Here is a 27,588-nt window from a genome sequence, read left to right on the forward strand (position 1 = left end):
GGACAGCTCTGTCGGGGTCCTGCCGGCAGCGCCGCTCGGCTCGCCCCTCCCGGTGACGCAATTTCCGGCTACAGGGCTGGGGCGAGCGGAGGCTGCTGAGCGGAGGCTGCTGAGCGGGTCCGGGGAGCGAGCGGCGGGTCCGGGGCGGGGAGCGGCGGGTCCGGGGCGGGGAGCGGCGGGTCCGGGGGAGCGAGCGGCGGGTCCGGGGAGGCGAGCGGCGGGTCCGGGGGAGCGAGCGGCGGGTCGGGATGGGGGCGGGAGAGGCGCCCGCGGTCGGGGCGCGCGCACAAGGATCCGTGTGCGAACGGGCCCTTGGAGACCCCGGTCCCGGGAACCCCCGGAGCTGAGCCCACAGCTGCCGGTCTCTTGGTGCTTTGTGCAGGTGACAGCGCAGAGGCCGCCATGAGAAACCCGGGTGTCCCCAGCACGTTCCTGTTGGAGCAGCACGTGGCCTGTGCAGCTTCGTGTGGGCCAAGGGAGGCGGCTGTGTCCGTGTTGGCTCAGGTCGGTGCAGCTGCGCTTGGATTTAGAGCAGTGACCCTGGCTGGCTGGTTGAGCCTTGGGGGTTGTTTATTGCTGAGAATGGCAGGGGTCTGTTCAGCAGGTCTTGAATTGCTGTGCACTTTACCCTGCAAGAAGGGTTCATTTTCAGTGTTATTCATTCAGCGTAGCTCTCTCCATTGTACGGATAAGTTTTCCCGCTCTCAAAGGTTCCCTCTCCATTTGGTGGTTGAATTTCTCAGCGTCTCTTCTGCCGTTTGTTTTCCTTCTCCTGCAAAGTGGGGTGGGAAGGAGAAGGCAAAAGGCTCCGCTGCTTCCAGGCGGGGACTTGGTTGCTTGTATAACGTATGTCTGGTTCATCTCGAAGTAGACAGAGAAGAGTGGTGTTAGAAATCAATCAGCTGCCTCCTGTTGGAGGGACAAAGTGTGCTGGATTTGAAGGCGTTGGGCAGGACAGGAAGAGCTGCCTTCCTGGGTCAGTGATGGGCGTTGGCATGTATTGTCTGAGCTGGAGCTGATGGCTGTCACCACTTGAGCTCTAGAATTACTCTGAGACCCAGGAATCTCCAGTTCCTTGTGGAGCTTTTCCAGGCTGTGGAAGCCCCTTTCTGTCACAGATTGTAACGCAGCCCTTGGAGAAGGGGGCACTGCTTGAGGTTCCTCAGTTTGGGCATTGGGGAGGCGTCGTTCTTGGGCTCACAATGAGCATGAGGAGACGTTTTCACGTGAGCTGAAGGCAGCTCTGGGTAGCCAAAGCTGTTAACCGGTGTTAACAAACGCTGCTGCTGAGATTTGGGGGTGAAAGTGCCACAAATGTGATTTCCCAGGGAAAACAGAGAGATTTGTCAGTGCCTGGTTGTTCCATGGCACATTGTAGTTAAGCACAGTGGTAATTTTGCATCGATTTTACACAGGATTACTGGCTCTAACAGACTGGTTGCATCAAATGAATGTTGACTTGCTGCACTGGTGGCCTTGTGAACAGCAGATGGCTTCTGGAGGGGGTGACATCTCCTGTGAGCCCAGGAGTGCTGAGCCCATCATACAGGGAACGACCTCCCCTCCCCGAGCAGGGCAGAGGACCCAGGGGTCCGGGCTGCCTGTCTGTGCTCCTCCCCTGCCCCAACACCAAAATACATTCCTTGGGGGACAGATATGGGCCTGGACTAAGATGGTACATAAGATGTTTTTCCAGTAATTGTTATTAAAAACACACTAAACTCATGTGATGTTTATTTCAGTTACGTTCCCACTCGTTCACAGACCAGGCCCAAGGACATCACAAATCCCATGCACTTGGGGGCGGTTATCTGGCCCGAGATACCATTCTCACGAGTCTGGGCTATAACGTTTTACAGTTATGAGAAACGTACTTCAAAGTACTCTGTCCAAGGCCCTTTATATGTTATTATGTTAGTATTATGTCTTTGACCGTCCAGATGGTCATGTTAGTATTGATCTTCCTTTATCATCCAGGTGGCTGGAACCGCACATCTTGCTTTTCCACATTTACTTTCCAAGAGGCTGCTGAACTGTGGCAAGGTGTTGCTGCCTGTACGGAGAACATGGTTGTAAAAGTACATCATGGAGATGCTCACACAGCCCAGAGTCAGCCACTGAGGAATATCAAAGCAAACACAGGTATGTCCCTGAAGGGCTGCCAGCTCTGCAGGGACAAAAATCGGGTCTTGGGAATCTGAGATCCCTCTTCTGCTCCAGTCAGTGAGCACAGACTGGTGCTGGAAACTGCTCAACATCCAGGTTGCCCGGGCAGCAGCCACTGAGACTGGAGTTATAAACCCATTGATTCCCCCACTGTCACACTGCCCCACAGTGCCCAGAGGATGCTGACCAGGGCCCCCAGGATGGGGATGTTTGGGCCAGGGGTGCAGTGAAGGGAACCCCGCGCCCCGCAAAAAGCCAGGGAGAGCTGCAAGGCGGGCGGGGGAGAGGGCAGGGGAGGCCGTGCCCCTGGGGACACAGCTCCATCCCCCAGCTGCTCTGAGCCCCACTCCAGCAGGACTCCCCAGGCTGTCCCGAAGCAGAGCGGCACCCTGGCTGTCCAGCTGCTCCCCTGGGACCCCCCGGCCTCTGGGCTCCAGCCTGTGCCCAGGGCAGCCAGGGAGCCCCAGGCGTGCGGGTGCCCCAGGACCTGCTCCTCCCCGCTGCCCCAGCACTGCCCTTCTCTGTGGGCTCTGCCCGCTGCCAGGGCTGGGGGAGCCCAGGCTTCCAGGCTGCTTTAACTGCCCTGGATCCCCTGATCGGTCACTCTGTGAGGCACCGATCTTGGTGAACGGGCTTCTTGTGCCATGGGCCCCGGGCAAACAGAGCTTATCAGAGCCGCTGTGGGAGCAAACATCCCTCCTCGTGCCAGGGGAGCTCTGTCCTGCAATGAGCTCCGAGCGGCTGCCTGGGAACAAGCGCCCGCTTCATCACGTCCCTCTGGATGGCCACGTCCTGCTCAGGGACAGCGCTGGCCTGGGCCGAGGATGGGGGCATTGAAGGGGCACTCGGTGGGGACAAGGGCCTTTGGTGAGCTGTGGCCAAGTCCCAGGAAGGGACAGGGCTGGAGCCAGAGCCTTGTTGGGGACAGGGACACTGGGACCCACCATGTGGGATCAGCTCTACAGGGCAGGACCCGGGTTGTCTGGGAGGGCACAGTGACCCCGGACAGGGACAGGTGAGAGCCAGGGCAGGGGATGTTCCCTCTGCTCTGTTCTCAGCTGTGGCTGCAGACTGGACCAGTTGGGGGCTGGCGGTGCAAGGGAAATGGGGTGGGCTGGAGCTGGGCACTGACACCACCCCAGCACTTCCCCCAAGCCCAGCCCTCCTCTCCCAGAGCCCAGGATTCACCAGTGCTCCCCATTGGCAGCGCCACCAGTGACTGAGGATCCCAGTCACCAGCTGTCCACATTGCCCCAGCTGTCCTCCCACCTCCCAGAGTTCCCTAATCCTGGGGTCCCTGGTGCCCCAAGAAGAGGAGTGACTCCCAGCCCCTCATTTATTTAAGGGGCTGGAAAGGGCTCAGAGATAATTGTGCTTAGAGACCCCAGATTTGAGGCTGGTGTCATCGCTGGGGGGGTTCCATAGGGAAAGACTGGCATGGGAGTTGAGGGGCACTGGGAGATGGTGGTGCTGGGAGGTGAGGGGCACTGGCAGGTGGGGGGATCAGGCTTTTGGGGTTGTTGCAGGATGGTTTCGAGTTGGAGCAGTGGGTCATCACCATAGGGTGTCTGGCTGTCAGGGACACACTGCTGTCCCCCCTCACCACTGTGGATGCCTGGGCCCTTCCCCGTGCAGCTGCCCCATGCAGGAAGCGGCACTGATGCCAGGGAAGGCAGCTGGATCAGTGCTCAAGGCGGGAGTGACTCTGTGCCAAGGCTGGGTTGCCAGGGCGGGTGTCTCTGCCAAGCTTTGCCCTGGGGGCTGGAGGTGTGGGGAGGGGCAGGGAGTCCTCCTGGGAGGGATAAAGGTGCCCTCACCTTTTCTGGCATCACCCAGGACTCCCTGCACCGCAGAGGAAGATGAAGGTCGCAGTGCTCAGCGTGGCCCTGCTCTTCACCATCCTGCTGTGCACCCCAGAGGATGCGCAGGTGAGGCTCCAGTGAGGGCCCCTCCCGGTTTCTTGTCTTGGTGCCCCCACACCCCTCTTCTTTGGGCCTCCCCATTCCATCCTTTAAGACCCCTCAGGTATCTCCTCCTCAGGATCTCCTCTGTGTCCTATAGAGGGTCGCCAAATGCTCTCCCTTTGATGGATGCCAATGCCTTTCTTTCCATCTTTCCACTCCGTCCTTTGCCTTTCACCCTGTCCCCTGCGGTAGTGCCCCCAGATCCCCCTCCTTGAACACCCCCTCCCAAGCACTTTCCCGATCCCCGCGTTTTGTTCCTCTGCTGTCCTCTTCCTCCTGCCCCCACCAACAACCTCACCTGAATTCCCCATGTCCCCTCCCCTTGAATTCTTTACCCCTCACTTGCATCCCATGCAGTCCTGTCCCTCCAGCACCCCCAGCCCGGTCCCTTGGGTTCTGCGAGTTCACAACAGTGCCCTGCCTCTGGGTCCCCCCCAGCCACCGTCCTCCTTGGAGGCCCCAAATTCCCATGTTATCCTTTTCTCCAACCCAAGCCCTGGTCCGCCATGAACAGGTATCCCAGGTGAAACTTGGAGGAATGAGGTTGGGGGGAGCAGAAGGGATTTTCACGCTCAGATGAGGGAGAATCCATGGGCCTGGGTGGGGCTGGGGACACCTGTGCCCCACCCACAGCCCCATTTGTCTCCAACCCCTTTCTCTTCTTTCATAGGCATTTCCAGGAACATTGCTGGAAGCAAGTGGAGGGTCTCTCCTGCATGTGAGTAGTGGGGCGGACTTGGAGGGCATCCAGTCTGGGGAACTGGAGGGCACCTTGGTCCTCCCCTCCCTTGCTCGGGCTGGGACATCCCAGTGACCAGTGAGGTCTCATGGTCTCTCTACAGGAGGGACTCAAACTGGGGCGAGTGAAGAGGGCTGCGGTAGGTGTCACAAGTTCTGCTGCCCCACACCCTCCCTCCCACGGCCACGAAACTCCAGGGCATCCCGGTGTGCCCCAGAACATGCCAGTGTGCCCCAGTACACTCCCATGCACCCTCTGCAGCCCCACAGAACATCCCTGCTCCCCAGTGTTTTCCCAGGGATGCCCCATTGCCCAGGGCTCCCATTGCATTCCCTTCCATCCCATCACAACCCACTACAGCCCAGTGCACCCCACGATACCCCAGGACACAGCCCCTTCCCCAGGACCTCCACTGCTTTCTGTGCCCCACCACACAAACTCACGCACCCCATTTTCCCTGGAGTCACCTTCCCAAGGACCCCATCGCTTTCCCCTGCCTCCCAGTGCACCCAAGTGTGTCCCTCACCCAACCTTTCTCCCCAGCTCCCTCTGTCTGTCAGGGTGGATGATGTTTTGCAGCAGAAACACCAGGTTCCAGATCTTCCAGATGCTGAAGTGCTAGTGCAGCCATCTCCTCCATTGCTGGTGAGCAGCATCAGGGCATCTCCAGCCCCACAAAGGGTCCTGGGTGGGCAGAACGTGGATCTAGAAGCAAACAGAGGAGACTGTCCATGCTCTGTGTCCCAGGCCACGCTGGACAGAGCTGCCCCCATGACTTTTGTTGCACCCAGCGGGGCTCTACGGACCCAGAGGGTCACCGTGCAGGCCAGGCTGGGGCTCTGGGGCCTTACAGACCCCAAGGGTCACCCTGAGGGCTGGGCAGGGTTCTGGGAGATGTAGGGGCATCCGGGGCTAATGACACACTGGCCAAGGAGCTCTGGGTGCCACATGGATCTCAGGAGAACCGAGTCTTGTCCTGGGTTGATTGAGGGCTCCAACTCTTCTCTCCTTCCCTGGGTCTCTGCAGAGAGACGGTGGGGAGAAGCCTCCCCTCATGTCCCAGCTGACACTGGAGATCTCATTTTGGGCTCTGATTTCAGAACTGAAACTGATGGTGACAGCCGTGTCCTGTCCCCCTCCAGTGACATGAGGAGATGATCATCCCTGGATGACCCCGTCTGATCCCCTGGGAGCCCTGGGCCATTTCCCTCTCATGATCAGTAAATCCCTTCAGCAAAGCTACGCCTGCGTGTGGATGTGTGTCCGTGTCCATGCTCCCACTGCTGTGCCGGTGCCCGGACACCTGGGTCCTCTCTGTCACTCTGCCCGACACGTTGCCCCTCATGTCGTGGCCTCAGCAGAGGACGTTTTTACCCTCATGATTCTGCAAGTATTGCACTAAAAAGCTGCACCCAGCGCATGTGCCTGATGTGCTGCTCTGAATCACATCAATAGTCAAAACTGCTGTGTTTGCTCCCCTCCCAACTAGAGCAAAGTGAACACCTGCATTTCACTCTCTTTCCCAAAGAGCCGATCGTAGGAAGTTACATTCACATCCTAGGATGGAAAAAAAAAAAGAGAAATAGGAAAAGCAGTCCAGACAATGGAAAACAAAATGGAAAAACATTCTATAAGGAAACAAAAATTTTGCAAGAGGCATCCACCTGTATTTCATATCAGAAATACGCTCAGTGCCGATGTTTGCAACATGAGGTGTACAACGTGGCATTCTCTGCACTGCTTTAAATCTGTTATATAGTATTACTAGATAAGTAAAACAATGCTAAACTTGTATGAAACCTTGTTTTCATCAGAGTGCACCCACTTCACCTTGTTTCCTCTGACAAGCTGTTCAACTGGCCATATGTGAGAGATTCTAAGATAATGTCTTGAGGACCCATGTTGGAAAGTAAAATGTGGGCAAGCAAGATGTGCGGTTCCAGCCACCTGGATGATAAAGGAAGATCAATACTAACATGACCATCTGGACGGTCAAAGACATAATACTAACATAATAACATATAAAGGGCCTTGGACAGATTACTTTGAAGTACATTTCTCGTAATTGTAAAAAGTTATAGCCCAGACTCGTGAGAATGGTATCTCGGGCCGGATAACCGCCCCCAAGTGCATGGGATGTGTGAATGTCCTTGGGCCTGGTCTGTGAACGAGTGGAAAAACAAGGGAGACAAACATCACATGAGTTTAGTGTGTTTTTAACAACAATTAGTGGAAAAACACCTTTTGTAAACATCTTAGTCCAGGTCTGTACCTGTTTTTGAACAGTGGTACTGTCTGATGGCTTTCCTCCTCGTCTCAAGATGAATGTGGTAGAAAATATAAAGCAAGGAAACGTCCTTTGGCCCAGCCGAGCGCCCCCTAGGGGAGGCGGGGCCTGTCATCCCCGGGCCTGTCACTGCCTGCTGTCCCCCCTGTGAGCAGCGAGGCCTCTGATTCAGCTGCAGTTTGTACTGTAACCGTGCATTTCTTGCTGTGGGCAGTAGCGCTCCAGGCTGAGTTGGACACCTCTGTTTCCCTCTAGACACTCTTCCAGAACGTTGTGCCCCACCACTGCCTGGGCTGCATCTGGTCCCGAAAGGACAAGAAAGAGAACAAACAGCTGGCACAGAGCATCAGAGCCACCACCTCGCAGTTCAACGCCGTCACCAACTGCGTGCTCAGCGCCATCCTGGAGAGCAAAGAATTAAAGACACAGCCAAGAGCGAAGATCTTGGAGAAGTGGATCCGTATCGGACGTGTAAAGCGTTTATTCGCGACTGTTTAACGTTCCTTGTGCGGGTGCCGTGGAGCTGGGAGGGGACAGGGGGGTTGTAGCGGGGAGTGATATTTTTGATGCTCAGTATTTGTAGAGCTGCCCGCTTAGCAGGGAGAATGTGCAGCAAGCAGGACACGGGGCAGACAGAAGAGCACTGACTATTGGTGATGCTGACGTTTAACGCTCCTGTGTTTCTAACCGCTCCTTTCACAGCAATGTAGGATCCTGAACAACTTTTCGTCTCTGAAGGCCATCGTTTCCGCCTTGCAGTCCACCTCGGTTTATCGCCTGAAGAAGACCTGGGCCTGCGTTCCAAAGTAAGGCTGTGCAGTGTGTCACTGGATGTGTTTTGGTGCTTTTATCTTTTCTGTGCCCAACTGTTAACGATTCTTGAGAAAAAAATTGTCCCCTGGTCTGATTCAGAGTGCTTACAAACAACTTAAATCATTGAATCTTTTCCTGTACAGGGACACAATGCTGATGTTCGAAGAGCTTTGCGAAATCTTCTCCGACTGTGACAACTTTGCGACGAGCAGGGAGCTGCTGCTGAAGGTGGGAATGAGCTTGAGTTGCCAGGTTGTGATCTCACCCAAAGCCGAGCTCAGCCCTGTTCCTGACCAATGAGCTCCCGTATGCGGTGCTTTGGGGAAGACGGGTCTGTAAATCCCGGCTTTTCTGCCGGGGCGAGAGGTGCCGCACAGCGAGATTTGACGCAGAGGAGTTACGAATGAGCACTTTGGCTTATATACCGCTCTGTGCAGACATGAACCGCTGGCTGAGATACCAAGGATGATGTCGTGAAAGCATCATTTACAAGAGCGCTGTTTGGTGAAGCAGACTAGTTGTGTTTTGTTTGCTTCCACAGGAGTATTCTAATTAGTATAATTATGACTTCTCAGTCAATTAATCCACCATTGCTCTGACCGTTTGCAGGGAGTCACACAAGGCACGGTACCTTACCTGGGTACCTTCCTCACTGACCTCGTCATGCTGGACACAGCCCTTCAGGACTATCTCGAGGTAATTTGGGGCAATTTTTGGAATCCTAAATCTCCTCCCTCCCTTGCAGACACTGTGTCTGCTCCTGCATCTTCCACTGGGTGCTAGTGCAGTTCTTAAAAAGAGAGGAATGTATTTAACAAATAGATTCAGGTACACGAGTGCTGTGGCTTATCCTAGAGCTGGAAACGGGTCTTTGTAGAGGCCTTTGGTCAGGGCAGCTCTGGCCCGTCCCTTGGTGTCGCTACTTCATCCTGTTCATCCTGTTTGTGATTAACTCCAGCCGAGCCTGTGCTCTTCTCCTCTGATCCCTTCTCTGTCCTTCCAACAGGGCGGCCTGATCAATTTTGAGAAGCGGCGAAGGGTAAGTGGAACGGTGACTGTTCTGTGATCGTTAGTGCCTGACGCTCTCTGCTAGAGCGTTCTCTTGGCGAGGCCTGTTGTCTTTGCTGGGCGTATCCAACAGCCGCTCACGTTACTCAGAGGGTGAGGAAGGAACAGTCCCCGGCACGCTGTGAACCTCTGCCGGGCTGTGCGGGGCGGCGCGGGAAGAGAAATTCCTTTTAGATGCGGGCAGCAGGGGAAGAGGAGCCGCAGGGCACTCGCTGCCGCGGGAGTTACGTCTGGGGCACGTTCCCCCCGTTTGGTGTTCACGGGAACACGTTACACGAGCGTGTTCTGTGTGCTGGGAGCGCATCAGACCTGCTGGCGTGAGACCTTTGCTGGCCACAAGATGCAGTCTGTGACCATCTTCCTTGTGCTGCAGTAAATAGTTGTGGGTCAAAGGTGCAGAGAGCGAAGCGGGTACCTGGGACCGAGAAATCAAGGCTGAGCGTTGCCTTCCAGCCTGAGCCTTGTTGGTCAGAGATCAGTAGGAGCGAAGGTGCCGGGGTTTCCTCTGTCCGAGGGCAGTTTGTCCTGGATCTGTTGCTGTGTGTGTTTAGTGTATTAACGAGACTGGCTTTATTTTTCTAATTAGAATTCCTATTTTATTATTTGTTTTCTTAGGAGTTTGAAGTAGTCGCACAAATGAAGCTGTTGCAGTCCTCATGTAACAGCTATTGCGTGACAGGAGATGATAAATTCGTGCAGTGGTTTAGGAGGCAGCGGCATTGAAGTGATGAGGAGAGGTAGGGTCTCAGCCCAGCTGGCGAAGCAGCTTTTCTTCCCCCGCAGGCAGGTTCAGGTTCTCTCAGCCTTGAGCTCTGCGCTGCCAGGAGCTGCTCCCGGAGAGTGGAAATACACACGCACAGAGCTGCGCTCCTCCTCGTGGGGATGAACCCTCTGGGACGTGGGAGTGACCCAGGGCTTCTCAAATATGGCCACTTTGAGATATTTAACTAACGGTATTGCCTGTTCTGCAGTTTCTATCTGTCACGTGAAATCGAAGGAGCAGCTCCTGACCAGAGCACCGCAGCGGGCAGAGCTCAGAAGAGCGTGGTGAAGAGATTCAGCCTGTGAGTACAACGGGGAGGGGGTTTGGTGTGTGAATATGAACTGGAATAAATCAAACACCAGCTGACAAACCTGGCTGGGGATCCAGAGCACTGCAGTGCTGCGAGGAGACACCGCCAGCTAGAAATACGTATTGCTGTTGTCTCTTTCTATTGGTGTAAGTAGCCATGAGGGTTATCGACTAAAGACTTCAGAAATAACTCTAAGGTGTCAAACAAAGGAACGATTTTAGTGCTGGATTATAAATTCAATTCAAATTTGCAGCAGCAAAACAGAGCAAATAAGGATAGAGTCTAATTTGCTATACACACACAAACAATAGGCCACTCGAGATAGGAAAACACAACAGCAGGTCAGATTGTTGAAGCAAGTGACAGCTGTGCTCAGCCCAGCTCTGTTGTGCTTTCTTTTCTCCCCTAGGCCGTTCCTGGGCTTGGGGGTGAGCGCCCTCAGCACCCCCGTCAACGCGCAGCCCAAACCTGCTCCAGGTGGGAGCTCTGGGGACAGCACCGTCACCATCGTCCCTCCCACCGACACTGCTGAGGAGCCTCAGCACAAGGTAGGGCCCGGGCCCTGTGTTCAGCACAAACAGCCTGTGCGAGGCTGCTGACGCTGCCGGCGGCCCCAGGCGCTTGCCCAAGCCTGTGGATCTTGACTGGAGCGTTGCTGGCAGTGGAATGGAGGGACCTGAGCTCTGGGAAAGGCGATTTTGGGGGGAGGGCTCATGTACATCAGCCCAGCCTAATTCTGGGGCAGGCAGAGCAGCTGAGCAAGTGAGAAGCAGGTGAGGTCAGAGCTCACCAGCCCTGTGGTTTGACCTGCCAGGAACTGCCCAGACCAAGCCTGGTCTGGGCTGGGTTCCGTTCCCAGGGAGCTTTGTCCTGCAGACTCTGCTCTCTTGACCTAAGCTGCCTTAACTGGGTTGCCGAAGCCCTTGTTAAGGCTGTTGTGCTGAAGAGTGTCATCTTTAGCTTTTGGATCTTTGAAATTCAATGGTAATGAATGTGTTTGATCTCGTCTCCCCCCTTGCTGCCATCTGATGACAAGTGCTCCAAGAAGTGCCCCGGCCCCGTGACTCCCGTTCCATCAAAAGAAGTGCCGCCAGTCCTGCCAGTCTACAACCAGCAGAGCGGAGAGAGCTGCGTCATCCGCACCAGCGTAGAAGAGGACAGAAGCGGCAACATCTACAGGAGCATCCTGGTGAGCGGTGGGAACAGCAAAGCGCTGTTACTGTGGGTGGTGTTTTCACCCCAGGTGACTTGAATGGTGCTTTTAGTTTCGGAAACACCTATTCCCCGATCAGACCTCCTTGACAGGGAACGTGACCGATGTTACAAATCAAAACATGTGGAGCAGGGGATGAATGAGAGGTTTGCAAAGAGCATCTCTCAAGGTTTCTGGCTTTGAAATTGAAGCTTGTATTTGATCAACAATGCCAAGGGAAGCACTCTGAGCAAGTGCCGGCTTTGCTGCCCCTGCTCTTCTGCCAGCGCCGGCTGTTGTGTGTCCAGCTCAGCACTGGGGTGTGTGAGCTGTGACACAAGGTGCCCCTTCCCCAGCAAACCCAGCTCCAAGGCCCAGAATCTTTGCAGGACATCGCAGAAAGTGTTTAGCAGGGGAGACTGTGGATTAATGGATGTCTGCAAACAGCAGCTGGGGCAGCTCTTGCTGCGGATTCGATGGCTGCTGAGAACAAGGTCTCACCTCTCCGAGCGGTTGCTCAGGAGAGCAGAGGCTGTGATTTCCTGCTGCATTTCTAGAGCAGTATTCTATTTAATCTTTATTTAATATTTAATACTTATATAATAAATATGCAAACGTTTTCCCACCAATTCTTGTCTGGAGTTAGTAGATTTTAATGTTTGATCTTTAGATCATCTTTGAGCTTTGTATAATATTTAATGTATCTATAATAAATAGATGAACTTTTTAACACTATTTTGTGTCTGGAGCGAATGTATTTAAATATTTGATCTCGTGTAACATTCCATCTCTCTATAACCTTTAATGTTTCTATGATAAATACGTCAACTCTTCCCGCTCATCAGTGTCTCGTTCATCTCTTTTCCTCTCTGAGACTGCACCGCGGTCTGAGAGTTTCCACCTTTTCCCCGTTGTCTCCATCACGGCATTTGTTGCTCCTGGCAAAAAGACGACCCCGAATTTAAGCTGCCTCTTGCGTTCTGGTTGTACTTCAACTGCCCGGGGAGCCAGCACACTGTTGTCAGGTTGTCAGGTTCTGGTGACAGCCTTAGAACCGGTGACGTGCACCAACCCTGCCTGTGACCTTGGTGTGAGCAGCTCCACTTGCTCCTCACCCTGGGGAAACTGCTCCTGGCTCCGGGTCTGTCACCCTCGCTGCGGGGTCTGCACCAGCCGGGGCTCCGGGGGCTTCGCTCTCGTGCTCCACAGCAGAGGACAAACCCCACGCTCACAGGAGAACACAATAACTCATGGAGCAGCTGAGCTTCACAGCAAAGGGGAAAAAGAGCAGAAAAAGAGCAGAACAGCGGAGAAGGGTTTGCACTGGCTCCTGCCTTCCCAAAACACAGTCAGTGCTGAGCAGGGAAAGCCCGGACAGCACCAGCCCAGGAGCTGAAAGCACAAGTGCGGTCACCTGCTGAAGTGAAGGGTGTTTGGGGTTGCACTGGGAAGCAGTTTTAGTCCTTCTGGGTGAGCAGCCTGGGTGGTGCTCACCGCATTGGGAAGAAGAAACCCAAAAGAACAAAACAAGTAGAATTTTTGGTAGATATGGGGGCAACACTAATGAAAACCTGAAAAGAAGAAACTCCAACCCCATGATGGGAGGGGCCTTTTCTTGTTTTGTTAACTACAGAAACAGCTGTTGGGAGGGCAGGGAAAGGATGGACACGCGTCTCTTGAGTTAGAGGAGCCCTGATGGAAGAAAGAACCTGGAAAGTAACTCAAGAACCAGGGGAACTGAAATTGAAGTTGACACGGGATTGGTGATGTAACTACTATTAGTGTTATTGATGTGAATGCCCAGTATAAATGAAAATGAGAATGGCTTAATAGCTAAATGTGTTGAACCGAGTTGTATATGTAATTCTCATTTTATATTTGATGTTTAGGTTGTAAATGGACTGTGGTATAAGCATATCCACAAAGGAAACTTACCGACAGGATTGTGTAAGAAATGTCTAAGAACAGAAGATAAGGAAACCGGGGCTCAGTTGAGGATTCCAGTTGCCGCTGGAAGAATAGAAAAAGAATAGCGGAGAATGGTGGGAGGTATTTACTGAAGGGGTGAATGGGAATTTAGAGCCCACCAGTGATGAGGAGAACAGAGTGCAGACAGAGAAACCACATTCCGTGTTGCTCCTGTTGTTCCTGGGAAGTGAAGGCCAAGAGTTGGGAAACGATAAAAAGTCGCCACGCTAACGGTAAAAACAGGAAAGGCGGGGACACGGCCCTTGCTGCCGAGAAGATGACGAACTCGGCTGCGGCTGCAGCCTGGTCGGCCAGAGAGGCAGAGGGTGCAGAACCCTGGACCTGATCCCCTTGCTAGCAGTGGTGACTTATTGTTCCCAACTTAGCCTGGCCAATCCCTGTACCAAGTGCTACGAGCGTGTGAGAATAGGGAGACTAACCCAATATGTTCTACATTATCACGCTCCTATTAATTCTGGATGTTATGATAGAAAAAAATTGGAGAAGTGTGAAATCCAAGGGCAGGAATTATGGGTAGCAACTAACCTAGAGAAAGGTGGACTCGCTGTAGGCTCTGCCTCCTGCCCTAGGGGAGAACAGAGGATCTGTTTTACACAAGGTGGTGAGTGGGGCTATTCAGATGGAGGGGGAGTGCAAGATCAGTAGAAGGAGGAGTTAGTTAAGAGTGCCACTCAGGAATTAAAAGGAAAGCAAGAGCAACAGCAATTGGTACAGAACAGCAGTGATTGGTATGAGGAAATAAGGCAAAAAGACAAAGGATTACAATTACCGACAGCAGGGAAAAACCTGTTTATAGATCTTATGGAAAAGACAGCCCGAGAATTAAATGTCACCTCGTGCTGGATATGTGGGGGGTCTCAAATGACTGAATACGTTGGACGAACCCCTTGTCAGTTAGCGTTGAGGGCAAATTCGTCAAGTACCTCTATTCCTCCCACTTGGTGGCCAGGTCCACCTAATGGATATTGGTCTCGAAACTGTAGCCTGGTGGAAGAAAATAGGGTTCGTGATAGTATGTGCATTTCTGCGTTTACTGTTTGTGCCATGCATGATCCCGTGCTTTATTCAGTTACTACATTCAGCAGTCCAAGGCATGCAAATCTCAGCCATGCCTATCGATCCTGAAATGGCAGCAAAAGGAACGGGGTATAAATTAATGATTTTAGGCAGGTGCTGGCTAACTTTGAAGTCAAAGCACGAATCAATGGGATAAAAAGCAAAAAGGGGAACTGTGAGAAATGCAGCTGTGGTTCGTGCTGAGAAGATGTTTAATGTTTACAGATATAACCAAATGGGGCACGGGCTCTGAACCTGGAAAAGGAAAAGGTGGTGAAGTTCTATGTAAAAAGTTAGGAAACTTGTTTATGAAGTTATATTGATAGAGGGAAATAACATTTTAAAGGGTTAACCAACTACATAGTAAGAGCCTACTAACGAACTAACACTTTAAGCCACAGAATGAATATCTAGTTCAGAACTGTATGTAAGCAATTGTGCTAGGAATCTTTAAAGGGCCAGGAGTAAAATCCCAGCGCGTGGTGCGTGTGCGTGAAGCAGCTCCGGGAGCGCTCGCCCCGGGCTCTGCCGCAGCACACGTTGTGTTCCACGCACAGTCTGATGCCCACGCTCCCGGCTCGGTCCGTCTGTCCCGCTCCCGGCGCCTTGTCCGGCTGAGCAAGGGCTCGGACTGCGGGCGGGCTGAGGGCGGGGCAAGGGGGCGCGCGCGGAGCGGCGGCGAGCTGCGATTGGCCGGCTGCGGGCGGCGCGTGCCGCCGCGAGGCCGCGTCCGGTCGCCGTGGTGCCGGCGGAGCCGTCGCCGCCGTTAGCGTGGGGGCGAGCGGTCGGTGCGAGAGAGAGCGGGAGTGCGGGGCTGGCGGAGCCGGCAGCAGCCCTGCCTGCGGACGCGGACACAGCGCCATGTGCGGGATCGGATGCGGGCCCTGCTGCGGACGGGTATGAGCGAGCCGGGCCCCGCCGCCCGCCCTCCCCAGGTAAATTGTCCCTTTAGTGCTAAAAAATGTAATAGTTCTTTTTGCAGTTTCACTTCATAAAAGGGATTTGTGTAATGCTTTCTCATTTCTTAAAAGGCATGGCTAAAAAAAAGAGATTAAATTTGAAATATAGTGTGATATATCACACTGAGGAAGGAAAACCATGAGCCAGCACTGGGCCCTTGTGGCCAGGAAGCCAATGATACCCGGGGTGGGTTAGAAGGGGGTGGTCAGTAGGTCAGAGAGGTTCTCCTGCCCCTCTGCTCTGCCCTGGGGAGACCACACCTGGAATATTGTGTCCAGTTGTGGCCCCTCAGCTCCAGAAGGACAGGGAACTGCTGGAGAGAGTCCAGCGCAGCCACCAAGATGCTGAAGGGAGTGGAGCATCTCCCGTGTGAGGAAAGGCTGAGGGAGCTGGGGCTCTGGAGCTGGAGAAGAGGAGACTGAGGGGTGACCTCATTAATGTTTATAAATATGTAAAGGGTGAGTGTCAGGAGGATGGAGCCAGGCTCTTCTCAGTGACAACCAGTGACAGGACAAGGGGTGACGGGTACAAACTGAGACACAAAAGGTTCCTCTTAAATTTGACAAGAAACTTCTTCATGGTGAGGGTGCCAGAGCCTGGCCCAGGCTGCCCATGGAGGTTGTGGAGTCTCCTTCTCTGCAGACATTCAAACCCGCCTGGACACCTTCCTGTGGAACCTCAGCTGGGTGTTCCTGCTCCTGGATGAGCTTTCCAGGTCCCTTCCAACCCCTGACATTCTGGGATTCTGTGATTCTGTGAAAGGGTTATTAGACATTGGAACAGGCTGCCCATGGCAGCGGTGGGGTCACCATCCCTGGAGGGGTTTAAAAGGGACATAGATGAGGTCCTGAGGGACATGGGGCAGTGCCAGGGGTGGGTTGACGGTTGCACTCGATGGTCTCTTCCAACCAAAATGTTTCTATGATCCTATCTATTTTTTGCATTGTAATAGTGTCTGAATTTCAGGGTTCATGTGATCTTGTCCCGGTACTTTTGCAAGGACGTTAAAAGTAAATGTGTTGCTATCTGCAATTCAAAACTGTTTTTCCGTTGTTTTCTAACAGGCTCGGAACTTCCCCTTTCGGAACCTGTCTCTTTGGAGATGCTGGAGAAGACCAAGGAGGAGGACACCCAGGCAGAAGAGAGACGAGGAAGATGTGGAGTCTCTGCACAGCCTTGAGGAGACTCTGACCAAGCCAACCAAGGAAGAAGTGGAGAGCCCAGAGTGTACTGAGGAGCCTCCAGAGCGCGTTGAGGAGACTCCAGAGCGCATTGAGCAGACTCTAAGCGAGACAAGAGAGGAAGATGTGGAGACTACAAGCAAGGTATCAGACAAAGACGCAGAGACTCCAGAGCGCGTTGAGAACGGTCTAAGCAAGGCAACAGAGGAAGACACAGAGACTGCAGAGTGCACAGAGGAGACTCCAAGCGAGCCAACTGAAGAAGACGTGGAGACTCCACAGAGCCTGGAAGAAAATGTGAGGAACCAACCTGGGGAAGACGTGGAGGTTCCACAGAGCGTTCAAGAGGCAAGTCACTGGTGCACAGACAGTTCTGTATGACTTAGGGATATTTTAGATTTAAAAGAGGTAAAAAAAACCAGAAAAGCAACCCCCAAAAAAACCCCAAACCCCAGCTTCCCCAAACCAGGATTTGGTTGCACTGCACTCAAATCCTTTCTAATTGAGTTGTTGCTGTGCTTAAGGCTATGGTAGTCAGTAAAGCCCTGAAACTTTAATTATTCAAGTGGTATGTATGCAGAAAAAGCATTATGTGGTTGCAGGGGGACCAGTATATGTATTTCTGAAGTTAATTGTTACATCTGTTTTCAATTCTCTAGTGCTTTGCTCCTCAACATGTATCAGCATGTTAATACAGCGGCTGTTAGTGGTGGGGTTCAGGAGATCTGGACTCTCTGGTTTAATTCTTACCTCTTTCATTGACTTGTGCAGTAAGTTGTGCACTCAGCTCCTCTCTGCTTTCAGTTAAAAGCCCAAAAAGGCCCAGGTAACTGAAGGCAGCTAAAAAGTGGCAACTGAAGTGAGCGTTGTTGAGGTGTTGTGAGATCCTGGTGCTGGCATGCTGGTGTCTGCAGCCTGCGCTTGTGCAGGGACCATGTTCCTTTCTCTCTGACTTGTTTCTCTTGGCCCTTTTCCTGGCAGAGCACAACTGAGGATGGAGCTGAAGACGCACAAGAAGGAGCTGTTGACTGCGACAGCCTGAGAAGAGCGCAGATCCAGCAGACTGACAGCGAAGGAGCAAGATGGCTCGGGGTAAGTAAAGCTGGCATGGTCGCCAAGCCCCCAGCTGATCAAAGTGTCCTCACTTCATTGCAATCGGTGCAGCTGTGGCAGTTTGAGCCAGAGGGTCAGGAGGTGGGTAGAACTTTCATGTTATGTTGCGATGTTTCTACATTTTCTTCAGGATCCAAGGCAATAATATAAGAACTTGCTTTGGTGTAGTGTCCAGGTTGGTAGTATAGAGACTTTGAGTGGCAGATTTCCCATCTCTGCCTCCTGTTTTTACCGGGAGAAACAGCAGAAAGTATTTTTGACCTCCTGTACATTTTCCAGCTGATGGGAAGAGTTCTTAGTGATGCTGCATTTGTAGAGTGATTTGGAGGCTTTTCAGCTGAAAAGCGTTGGCTGGTAGTGGATGTGTCTGAGAGAAATGCAGCTCTAACTGAAAATTTCATAGAACCCGTGTTGAAAGGAATACAACTGTTTTTGTTCATTTTGAGTGAGTTGGGCTTTATTACCAATTCCTTTAAGTACTGAGAAGCTTGAAACCTTGCTTAGTATTTTCTTGTAGAGGTTGGAGTAAGTGAAGGAACTTAGATCTTTCATGCTGCAAGAAGTCTGACAAACCTTTCTTAAACTTCTGGATGCTAAGAAAGCATCCGGGGTTTTTGAATGGTTGGCCCTGTTATGAGAGAATGGTCAGTTTCAAAGGCAACCAGGAGATTACAGCTTAAGCACTGGAAACACTTGGCTGTTTCAATAAGAAATGTCTTGATTGTCCTCCAGTATTTGATACAGCATTTGGTGTTTGGAGAGCCCAAACCGACAAAATTGTTTAGTAACTAGAGATGGACTATTCCTGTGAAAAGGTGGAATGGAATCTGTGTTTCGTTGTGCAAGCTCTGTCGGGGCTCTGGCTTCTGTCTGAGTTTTGTGCTTTGTCTTTGTTTCCACTTTGTAGGCTGAAGGGGACCAGTTCCCTGCAGGACACACTGTCAGCCCGGACGAGACGTGCAACAGCAGGGCCCTGAAAGCTGGAACTTTGGAAAAGCTGGTGGAGACGCTTCCGACGGCCTTTGCCGATAATGACTTCACATACATCAGCATCTTCCTCTCCACGTACAGGGCCTTTGCCGATAATGACTTCACATACATCAGCATCTTCCTCTCCACGTACAGGGCCTTTGCCGATAATGACTTCACATACATCAGCATCTTCCTCTCCACGTACAGGGCCTTTGCTTCCACCAGCACAGTCCTGGAACTGCTCCTGGACAGGTGAGAGCCGGGACAGAATGGAAACTGAGCCGTCATTTATTATACACGACAGGGGGACGTTGACAGAAAAGAATCCTGCAAAATTCAGGATTTCAGCGTAAACACACCATGTGTAAATGCACGTTGCCCACATCCCAAATCTCATTAAAGCTTAAGCGCCAGGTGGGGAAAGCGTGCGTGGTCTGACCGCTAAGGAACCAAACTGGGACCGACACAAGAAAACCAATACAGCTTGTCCCTTAAAAAAAGACCAGTGCACGGGGGATATGTGCAAACCCTTCATCTCTGCCGCAGCTTCCCCAGCCACGGTGGAATTGTCCAGCATGAAGCCCTTGTCTTCATGCCAATTGTATATGAATATGCCAATATCTATATGTTTATGCCAATTGTATATGGATTACGCTGTTTGGGTTGCTCAGTAGAGGTTCCTCTAAACAGCCATCTCATTTTTTCAGATACGGAAACCTGGAGATCTCGGGCTCTGAAGAACATGGAACCCAGAATTCCCCCGGATCCAGCACAGTGCTCAGGACGTAAGTTTGGTTTTGCAGCGCCCAGCGAGCCCCAGTCAGGGTTCGGTGCTGGAGCGGGACGTGGGCAGCAGAGCTGTTGTTTCATTTGACAATTCACAGCCCTGTTTGCTTCAAGGAGCTTGTGTAAAGGCCAAGTATCAGCTGTCTCATAACACATCCAATAATACAACGCAGAGAAAATATGAATGACTGCGCTGGTTTCTCAAGGTGTAATTGAAGAAGCAGCCTTTAGTTTCCTATGAAGTATTATCTTAATAATATTTCTTGCCTAAAAAGAACAAATTAAATTCTGTGCTCACAGAAGTGTCCATACTGCCCTCACGTGGGGGATGAATGTCTCAGTGTTCCTGTTGTTATATTAGGTACAGATCCATGCGATTGCATCAATACCTGCTGCATACAACCCATGTGTTCTCTCTGAATTTGCTCACAGTGCGATGGCTTCGATTTTACAAGCCTGGCTCGACCAATGTGCCGACGATTTCCGAGAGCCGCCCGAGTACGTGTGTCTGCAGAAGGTGCTGAGTTATCTGAAGAAGAACATGCCCGGCTCTGACCCGGAGAAGAGGGCGCAGAACCTCCTGGAGCAGTTCCAGAAAGAAGAATGGGAGAATGATGGTAAAGTACCTTTCTCTGCTGTCTGTGTGTTCTCCCAGCGTCAAGCCTGACACATCCCCTTATCCAGAGCACAAAGCTTCCTGTGCCGTGAGCCGAAAAGTCGTAAGAGCTCACGTGGTATGTGAATGAGTACTGGAATCAACTTCCAGCCTTAGTAGGCAGACTGAGTTCTACTACATGCATTTTTCTCACGTTACCTGCGTGTTTTTCAGACCCCGTTGGCTCTGGAGCGCATAACGGTAGGACTGGTGTGCAGAAAAGGCCCAGGTTTAGACTTAGTGCTGCGGCAGCCAAGGCTGCTGATCAATTCTGTACAGCCCTGCAGCCCTGAATCCAGCTCTGGTTTAGTGCCGAGTCCAGCCCAGGGCGTCCGGGGGCCTGTCCTGAAGCTGCTGGAGCCACGATTGGTTTCGTATATTTTGCATTACTTTCTCTCCTCATCAGTAGTACTAGCAAAGCACGTTTTAACTTTCCAACTGGTCTCTCTCCCTTCTCCTCCTCTTCCCTTGAAACGTGGACATAAGAGCATTCTCAGCGTAATATTTTGGGAGTATAATTGCAGTCTTGTCTCTTTGCAGTTCAGCTGTTTTTCAGAGTATAGAATGCGTAAATGCTGACAAGCAGATTATCAAAGTTCTGCAGTGTTAATAAGGAGTTGTTGTGGGGGGGTTGGTGGGTTTGTTCTTTCCAAAGAATGGTTAGTGAATGGGTTAAGGCACTTCTCAGCTAAGAGACCCTGAACAGCTCAGTTCTCCCTATTTCTTTTTCTTCTACCTTCTCTTTGCCCATTTAATCTTCTGGACCTTCTCTATCTCCCTAAAATATGCAGCACGGTGAGGCCGTTACCCCACGCAGGTCCCTTTGCATGTTCTGTTCTTCTATGTAGTGATTTTCCAAATACCTGCTTTGATTACTTGTTTTCTGTATAAATTCACTGACTCGTGTTTTCCCCGCTGGCCAGACGCGTTCCACAGCCTTTCTCCCTGCACCCCGGACGAGGAAGAGGAACTGGAGATCAGCGGCCCAGAAGAGTTCTCGTTGTTCCAAGAAGACCTGGTGGCAGAACAGCTGACATACATGGACGCGGTATGTAGATCATAGGTATTACTTGAAATGCTCGGGGAAAGAGTTCTGGGCTTCTCATTGTTTGTTTGTTTGTTTTTTAACTTATATCGGTGTAAGTCTGTTGTTCCAGAACCGCTCTGTTGCTGGGACACAGAGCGCAGCTCTGCTTGGTTATCCAGACTTGCTTCATTGATTGGGCTTTTCCTTCAGTTCTTCTGAAGGTGTTTGTCTTTTTGTTATACAGTGTGGATGTAGACTGTGTGGCCTATTTTGCAAAGTTTAGCATTTGACCCCTCAGAAATAGCGTATTTTGACTGTATCTTAGGCTACCTCACCTGAAGATGTAGAAGTACTTTGTAACTGTAGTGCTCCGATTTGGCTTATTTGTATCAATCTCTTTCAAAAGTATCATGATATAGAAATCTTTCCCCCTGGTAATGTAAGTGATAGAAAGGTGTCTTTTATTTTTCCAGGACAGTTTAGCTGACACTTCTTTTAGGGCGTCAGGCCTAAAGAGTTATACCAAAGTGTATATTTTAAACTGGAGAGAAAACCAATATTTCCCTTTTAATACCATACTGGATTCAGCTGCAGTTTGTACTGTAACCGTGCATTTCTTGCTGTGGGCAGTAGCGCTCCAGGCTGAGTTGGACACCTCTGTTTCCCTCTAGACACTCTTCCAGAACGTTGTGCCCCACCACTGCCTGGGCTGCATCTGGTCCCGAAGGGACAAGAAAGAGAACAAACAGCTGGCACAGAGCATCAGAGCCACCATCTCGCAGTTCAACGCCGTCACCAACTGCGTGCTCAGCACCATCCTGGAGAGCAAAGAATTAAAGACACAGCCAAGAGCGAAGATCTTGGAGAAGTGGATCCGTATCGGACGTGTAAAGCGTTTATTCGCGACTGTTTAACGTTCCTTGTGCGGGTGCCGTGGAGCTGGGAGGGGACAGGGGGGTTGTAGCGGGGAGTGATATTTTTGATGCTCAGTATTTGTAGAGCTGCCCGCTTAGCAGGGAGAATGTGCAGCAAGCAGGACACGGGGCAGACAGAAGAGCACTGACTATTGGTGATGCTGACGTTTAACGCTCCTGTGTTTCTAACCGCTCCTTTCACAGCAATGTAGGATCCTGAACAACTTTTCGTCTCTGAAGGCCATCGTTTCCGCCTTGCAGTCCACCTCGGTTTATCGCCTGAAGAAGACCTGGGCCTGCGTTCCAAAGTAAGGCTGTGCAGTGTGTCACTGGATGTATTTTGGTGCTTTTATCTTTTCTGTGCCCAACTGTTAACGATTCTTGAGAAAAAAATTGTCCCCTGATCTGATTCAGAGTGCTTACAAACAACTTAAATCATTGAATCTTTTCCTGTACAGGGACACAATGCTGATGTTCGAAGAGCTTTGCGAAATCTTCTCCGACTGTGACAACTTTGCGACGAGCAGGGAGCTGCTGCTGAAGGTGGGAATGAGCTTGAGTTGCCAGGTTGTGATCTCACCCAAAGCCGAGCTCAGCCCTGTTCCTGACCAATGAGCTCCCGTATGCGGTGCTTTGGGGAAGACGGGTCTGTAAATCCCGGCTTTTCTGCTGGGGCGAGAGGTGCCGCACAGCGAGATTTGACGCAGAGGAGCTACGAATGAGCACTTTGGCTTATATACCGCTCTGTGCAGACATGAACCGCTGGCTGAGATACCAAGGATGATGTCGTGAAAGCATCATTTACAAGAGCGCTGTTTGGTGAAGCAGACTAGTTGTATTTGGTTTGCTTCCACAGGAGTATTCTAATTAGTATAATTATTACTTCTCAGTCAATTAATCCACCATTGCTCTGACCGTTTGCAGGGAGTCACACAAGGCACGGTACCTTACCTGGGTACCTTCCTCACTGACCTCGTCATGCTGGACACAGCCCTTCAGGACTATCTCGAGGTAATTTGGGGCAATTTTTGGAATCCTAAATCTCCTCCCTCCCTTGCAGACACTGTGTCTGCTCCTGCATCTTCCACTGGGTGCTAGTGCAGTTCTTAAAAAGAGAGGAATGTATTTAACAAATAGACTCAGGTACACGAGTGCTGTGGCTTATCCTAGAGCTGGAAACGGGTCTTTGTAGAGGCCTTTGGTCAGGGCAGCTCTGGCCCGTCCCTTGGTGTCGCTACTTCATCCTGTTCATCCTGTTTGTGATCAACTCCAGCCGAGCCTGTGCTCTTCTCCTCCGATCCCTTCTCTGTCCTTCCAACAGGGCGGCCTGATCAATTTTGAGAAGCGGCGAAGGGTAAGTGGAACGGTGACTGTTCTGTGATCGTTAGTGCCTGACGCTCTCTGCTAGAGCGTTCTCTTGGCGAGGCCTGTTGTCTTTGCTGGGCGTATCCAACAGCCGCTCACGTTACTCAGAGGGTGAGGAAGGAACAGTCCCCGGCACGCTGTGAACCTCTGCCGGGCTGTGCGGGGCGGCGCGGGAAGAGAAATTCCTTTTAGATGCGGGCAGCAGGGGAAGAGGAGCCGCAGGGCACTCGCTGCCGCGGGAGTTACGTCTGGGGCACGTTCCCCCCGTTTGGTGTTCACGGGAACACGTTACACGAGCGTGTTCTGTGTGCTGGGAGCGCATCAGACCTGCTGGCGTGAGACCTTTGCTGGCCACAAGATGCAGTCTGTGACCATCTTCCTTGTGCTGCAGTAAATAGTTGTGGGTCAAAGGTGCAGAGAGCGAAGCGGGTACCTGGGACCGAGAAATCAAGGCTGAGCGTTGCCTTCCAGCCTGAGCCTTGTTGGTCAGAGATCAGTAGGAGCGAAGGTGCCGGGGTTTCCTCTGTCCGAGGGCAGTTTGTCCTGGATCTGTTGCTGCGTGTGTTTAGTGTATTAACGAGACTGGCTTGATTTTTCTAATTAGAATTCCTATTTTATTATTTGTTTTCTTAGGAGTTTGAAGTAATCGCACAAATTAAGCTGTTGCAGTCCTCATGTAACAGCTATTGCGTGACAGGAGATGAGAAATTCGTGCAGTGGTTTAGGAGGCAGCGGCATTGAAGTGATGAGGAGAGGTAGGGTCTCAGCCCAGCTGGCGAAGCAGCTTTTCTTCCCCCGCAGGCAGGTTCAGGTTCTCTCAGCCTTGAGCTCTGCGCTGCCAGGAGCTGCTCCCGGAGAGTGGAAATACACACGCACAGAGCTGCGCTCCTCCTCGTGGGGATGAACCCTCTGGGACGTGGGAGTGACCCAGGGCTTCTCAGATATGGCCACTTTGAGATATTTAACTAACGGTATTGCCTGTTCTGCAGTTTCCGTCTGTCACGTGAAATCGAAGGAGCAGCTCCTGACCAGAGCACCGCAGCGGGCAGAGCTCAGAAGAGCGTGGTGAAGAGATTCAGCCTGTGAGTACAACGGGGAGGGGGTTTGGTGTGTGAATATGAACTGGAATAAATCAAACACCAGCTGACAAACCTGGCTGGGGATCCAGAGCACTGCAGTGCTGCGAGGAGACACCGCCAGCTAGAAATACGTATTGCTGTTGTCTCTTTCTATTGGTGTAAGTAGCCATGAGGGTTATCGACTAAAGACTTCAGAAATAACTCTAAGGTGTCAAACAAAGGAACGATTTTAGTGCTGGATTATAAATTCAATTCAAATTTGCAGCAGCAAAACAGAGCAAATAAGGATAGAGTCTAATTTGCTATACACACACAAACAATAGGCCACTCGAGATAGGAAAACACAACAGCAGGTCAGATTGTTGAAGCAAGTGACAGCTGTGCTCAGCCCAGCTCTGTTGTGCTTTCTTTTCTCCCCTAGGCCGTTCCTGGGCTTGGGGGTGAGCGCTCTCAGCACCCCCGTCAACGCGCAGCCCAAACCTGCTCCAGGTGGGAGCTCTGGGGACAGCACCGTCACCATCGTCCCTCCCACCGACACTGCTGAGGAGCCTCAGCACAAGGTAGGGCCCGGGCCCTGTGTTCAGCACAAACAGCCTGTGCGAGGCTGCTGACGCTGCCGGCGGCCCCAGGCGCTTGCCCAAGCCTGTGGATCTTGACTGGAGCGTTGCTGGCAGTGGAATGGAGGGACCTGAGCTCTGGGAAAGGCGATTTTGGGGGGAGGGCTCATGTACATCAGCCCAGCCTAATTCTGGGGCAGGCAGAGCAGCTGAGCAAGTGAGAAGCAGGTGAGGTCAGAGCTCACCAGCCCTGTGGTTTGACCTGCCAGGAACTGCCCAGACCAAGCCTGGTCTGGGCTGGGTTCCGTTCCCAGGGAGCTTTGTCCTGCAGACTCTGCTCTCTTGACCTAAGCTGCCTTAACTGGGTTGCCGAAGCCCTTGTTAAGGCTGTTGTGCTGAAGAGTGTCATCTTTAGCTTTTGGATCTTTGAAATTCAATGGTAATGAATGTGTTTGATCTCGTCTCCCCCCTTGCTGCCATCTGATGACAAGTGCTCCAAGAAGTGCCCCGGCTCCGTGACTCCCGTTCCATCAAAAGAAGTGCCGCCAGTCCTGCCAGTCTACAACCAGCAGAGCGGAGAGAGCTGCGTCATCCGCACCAGCGTAGAAGAGGACAGAAGCGGCAACATCTACAGGAGCATCCTGGTGAGTGGTGGGAACAGCAAAGCGCTGTTACTGTGGGTGGTGTTTTCACCCCAGGTGACTTGAATGGTGCTTTTAGTTTCGGAAACACCTATTCCCCGATCAGACCTCCTTGACAGGGAACGTGACCGATGTTACAAATCAAAACATGTGGAGCAGGGGATGAATGAGAGGTTTGCAAAGAGCATCTCTCAAGGTTTCTGGCTTTGAAATTGAAGCTTGTATTTGATCAACAATGCCAAGGGAAGCACTCTGAGCAAGTGCCGGCTTTGCTGCCCCTGCTCTTCTGCCAGCGCCGGCTGTTGTGTGTCCAGCTCAGCACTGGGGTGTGTGAGCTGTGACACAAGGTGCCCCTTCCCCAGCAAACCCAGCTCCAAGGCCCAGAATCTTTGCAGGACATCGCAGAAAGTGTTTAGCAGGGGAGACTGTGGATTAATGGATGTCTGCAAACAGCAGCTGGGGCAGCTCTTGCTGCGGATTCGATGGCTGCTGAGAACAAGGTCTCACCTCTCCGAGCGGTTGCTCAGGAGAGCAGAGGCTGTGATTTCCTGCTGCATTTCTAGAGCAGTATTCTATTTAATCTTTATTTAATATTTAATACTTATATAATAAATATGCAAACGTTTTCCCACCAATTCTTGTCTGGAGTTAGTAGATTTTAATGTTTGATCTTTAGATCATCTTTGAGCTTTGTATAATATTTAATGTATCTATAATAAATAGATGAACTTTTTAACACTATTTTGTGTCTGGAGCGAATGTATTTAAATATTTGATCTCGTGTAACATTCCATCTCTCTATAACCTTTAATGTTTCTATGATAAATACGTCAACTCTTCCCGCTCATCAGTGTCTCGTTCATCTCTTTTCCTCTCTGAGACTGCACCGCGGTCTGAGAGTTTCCACCTTTTCCCCGTTGTCTCCATCACGGCATTTGTTGCTCCTGGCAAAAAGACGACCCCGAATTTAAGCTGCCTCTTGCGTTCTGGTTGTACTTCAACTGCCCGGGGAGACAGCACACTGTTGTCAGGTTGTCAGGTTCTGGTGACAGCCTTAGAACCGGTGACGTGCACCAACCCTGCCTGTGACCTTGGTGTGAGCAGCTCCACTTGCTCCTCACCCTGGGGAAACTGCTCCTGGCTCCGGGTCTGTCACCCTCGCTGCGGGGTCTGCACCAGCCGGGGCTCCGGGGGCTTCGCTCTCGTGCTCCACAGCAGAGGACAAACCCCACGCTCACAGGAGAACACAATAACTCATGGAGCAGCTGAGCTTCACAGGAAAGGGGAAAAAGAGCAGAAAAAGAGCAGAACAGCGGAGAAGGGTTTGCACTGGCTCCTGCCTTCCCAAAACACAGTCAGTGCTGAGCAGGGAAAGCCCGGACAGCACCAGCCCAGGAGCTGAAAGCACAAGTGCGGTCACCTGCTGAAGTGAAGGGTGTTTGGGGTTGCACTGGGAAGCAGTTTTAGTCCTTCTGGGTGAGCAGCCTGGGTGGTGCTCACCGCATTGGGAAGAAGAAACCCAAATGAACAAACAAGTAGAATTTCTGGTAGATATGGGGACAACACTAATGAAAACCTGAAAAGAAGAAACTCCAACCCCATGATGGGAGGGACCTTTTCTTGTTTTGTTAACTACAGAAACAGCTGTTGGGAGGGCAGGGAAAGGATGGACACGCGTCTCTCGAGTTAAAGGAGCCCTGATGGAAGAAAGAACCTGGAAAGTAACTCAAGAACCAGGGGAACTGAAATTGAAGTTGACACGGGATTGGTGATGTAACTACTATTAGTGTTATTGATGTGAATGCCCAGTATAAATGAAAATGAGAATGGCTTAATAGCTAAATGTGTTGAACCGAGTTGTATATGTAATTCTCATTTTATATCTGATGTTTAGGTTGTAAATGGACTGTGGTATAAGCATATCCACAAAGGGAACTTACCGACAGGATTGTGTAAGAAATGTCTAAGAACAGAAGATAAGGAAACCGGGG

At 51.7% G+C, this 27,588-nt stretch overlaps 2 protein-coding genes and 1 non-coding gene across 3 annotated transcripts; all 3 read left to right on the forward strand.

Annotated features, from left to right (window-relative positions):
• The first annotated feature begins 975 nt into the window (after nucleotides 1-975).
• Nucleotides 976-1,060, forward strand: LOC136111034 (small nucleolar RNA SNORD45). Its single transcript, XR_010652703.1, has one exon. It is a non-coding gene; the product is annotated as a small nucleolar RNA SNORD45 (small nucleolar RNA).
• Nucleotides 1,061-6,768: 5,708 nt separating this feature from the next.
• Nucleotides 6,769-10,538, forward strand: LOC136110726 (ral guanine nucleotide dissociation stimulator-like 1). Its single transcript, XM_071817733.1, has 9 exons — nucleotides 6,769-6,789; nucleotides 7,412-7,627; nucleotides 7,859-7,962; nucleotides 8,113-8,197; nucleotides 8,579-8,665; nucleotides 8,976-9,008; nucleotides 9,653-9,774; nucleotides 10,009-10,101; nucleotides 10,520-10,538. The coding sequence occupies exons 1-7, from the start codon at nucleotides 6,769-6,771 to the stop codon at nucleotides 9,758-9,760; spliced, it is 654 nt and encodes a 217-aa protein (XP_071673834.1). The 3' UTR covers nucleotides 9,761-9,774; nucleotides 10,009-10,101; nucleotides 10,520-10,538.
• Nucleotides 10,539-15,124: 4,586 nt separating this feature from the next.
• LOC136110946 (ral guanine nucleotide dissociation stimulator-like 1) lies at nucleotides 15,125-26,338 on the forward strand. Its single transcript, XM_071817734.1, has 16 exons — nucleotides 15,125-15,282; nucleotides 16,372-16,836; nucleotides 17,470-17,580; nucleotides 18,509-18,825; nucleotides 19,281-19,358; nucleotides 19,792-19,976; nucleotides 20,938-21,062; nucleotides 21,713-21,928; nucleotides 22,160-22,263; nucleotides 22,414-22,498; nucleotides 22,880-22,966; nucleotides 23,277-23,309; nucleotides 23,954-24,075; nucleotides 24,310-24,402; nucleotides 24,821-24,959; nucleotides 25,448-26,338. Exons 1-13 carry the CDS (start codon nucleotides 15,223-15,225, stop codon nucleotides 24,059-24,061), a joined length of 1,974 nt encoding a protein of 657 aa, XP_071673835.1. The 5' UTR covers nucleotides 15,125-15,222; the 3' UTR covers nucleotides 24,062-24,075; nucleotides 24,310-24,402; nucleotides 24,821-24,959; nucleotides 25,448-26,338.
• Nucleotides 26,339-27,588: the final 1,250 nt, after the last annotated feature.

Source organism: Patagioenas fasciata, chromosome 21 (assembly GCF_037038585.1).
Source record: "Patagioenas fasciata isolate bPatFas1 chromosome 21, bPatFas1.hap1, whole genome shotgun sequence".
In the NCBI taxonomy this organism is placed as follows: Eukaryota; Metazoa; Chordata; class Aves; order Columbiformes; family Columbidae; genus Patagioenas; species Patagioenas fasciata.

What these genes read in the sequence shown, in the direction of transcription:
- LOC136110946 (XM_071817734.1), top strand. Translation starts at nt 15,223, where the DNA reads ATGCGGGCCCTGCTGCGGACGGGTATGAGCGAGCCGGGCCCCGCCGCC. An exon ending in TCCAGCACAGTGCTCAGGAC is followed by an intron (nt 19,359 to 19,791) that starts GTAAGTTTGGTT and finishes ATTTGCTCACAG; the next exon opens with TGCGATGGCTTCGATTTTAC. An exon ending in AGAAGAATGGGAGAATGATG is followed by an intron (nt 19,977 to 20,937) that starts GTAAAGTACCTT and finishes CCCGCTGGCCAG; the next exon opens with ACGCGTTCCACAGCCTTTCT.
- LOC136110726 (XM_071817733.1), top strand. Translation starts at nt 6,769, where the DNA reads ATGTTGGAAAGTAAAATGTGG. An exon ending in TGTTGGAAAGTAAAATGTGG is followed by an intron (nt 6,790 to 7,411) that starts GCAAGCAAGATG and finishes GTTTCCCTCTAG; the next exon opens with ACACTCTTCCAGAACGTTGT. An exon ending in CCCTTCAGGACTATCTCGAG is followed by an intron (nt 8,666 to 8,975) that starts GTAATTTGGGGC and finishes TCCTTCCAACAG; the next exon opens with GGCGGCCTGATCAATTTTGA.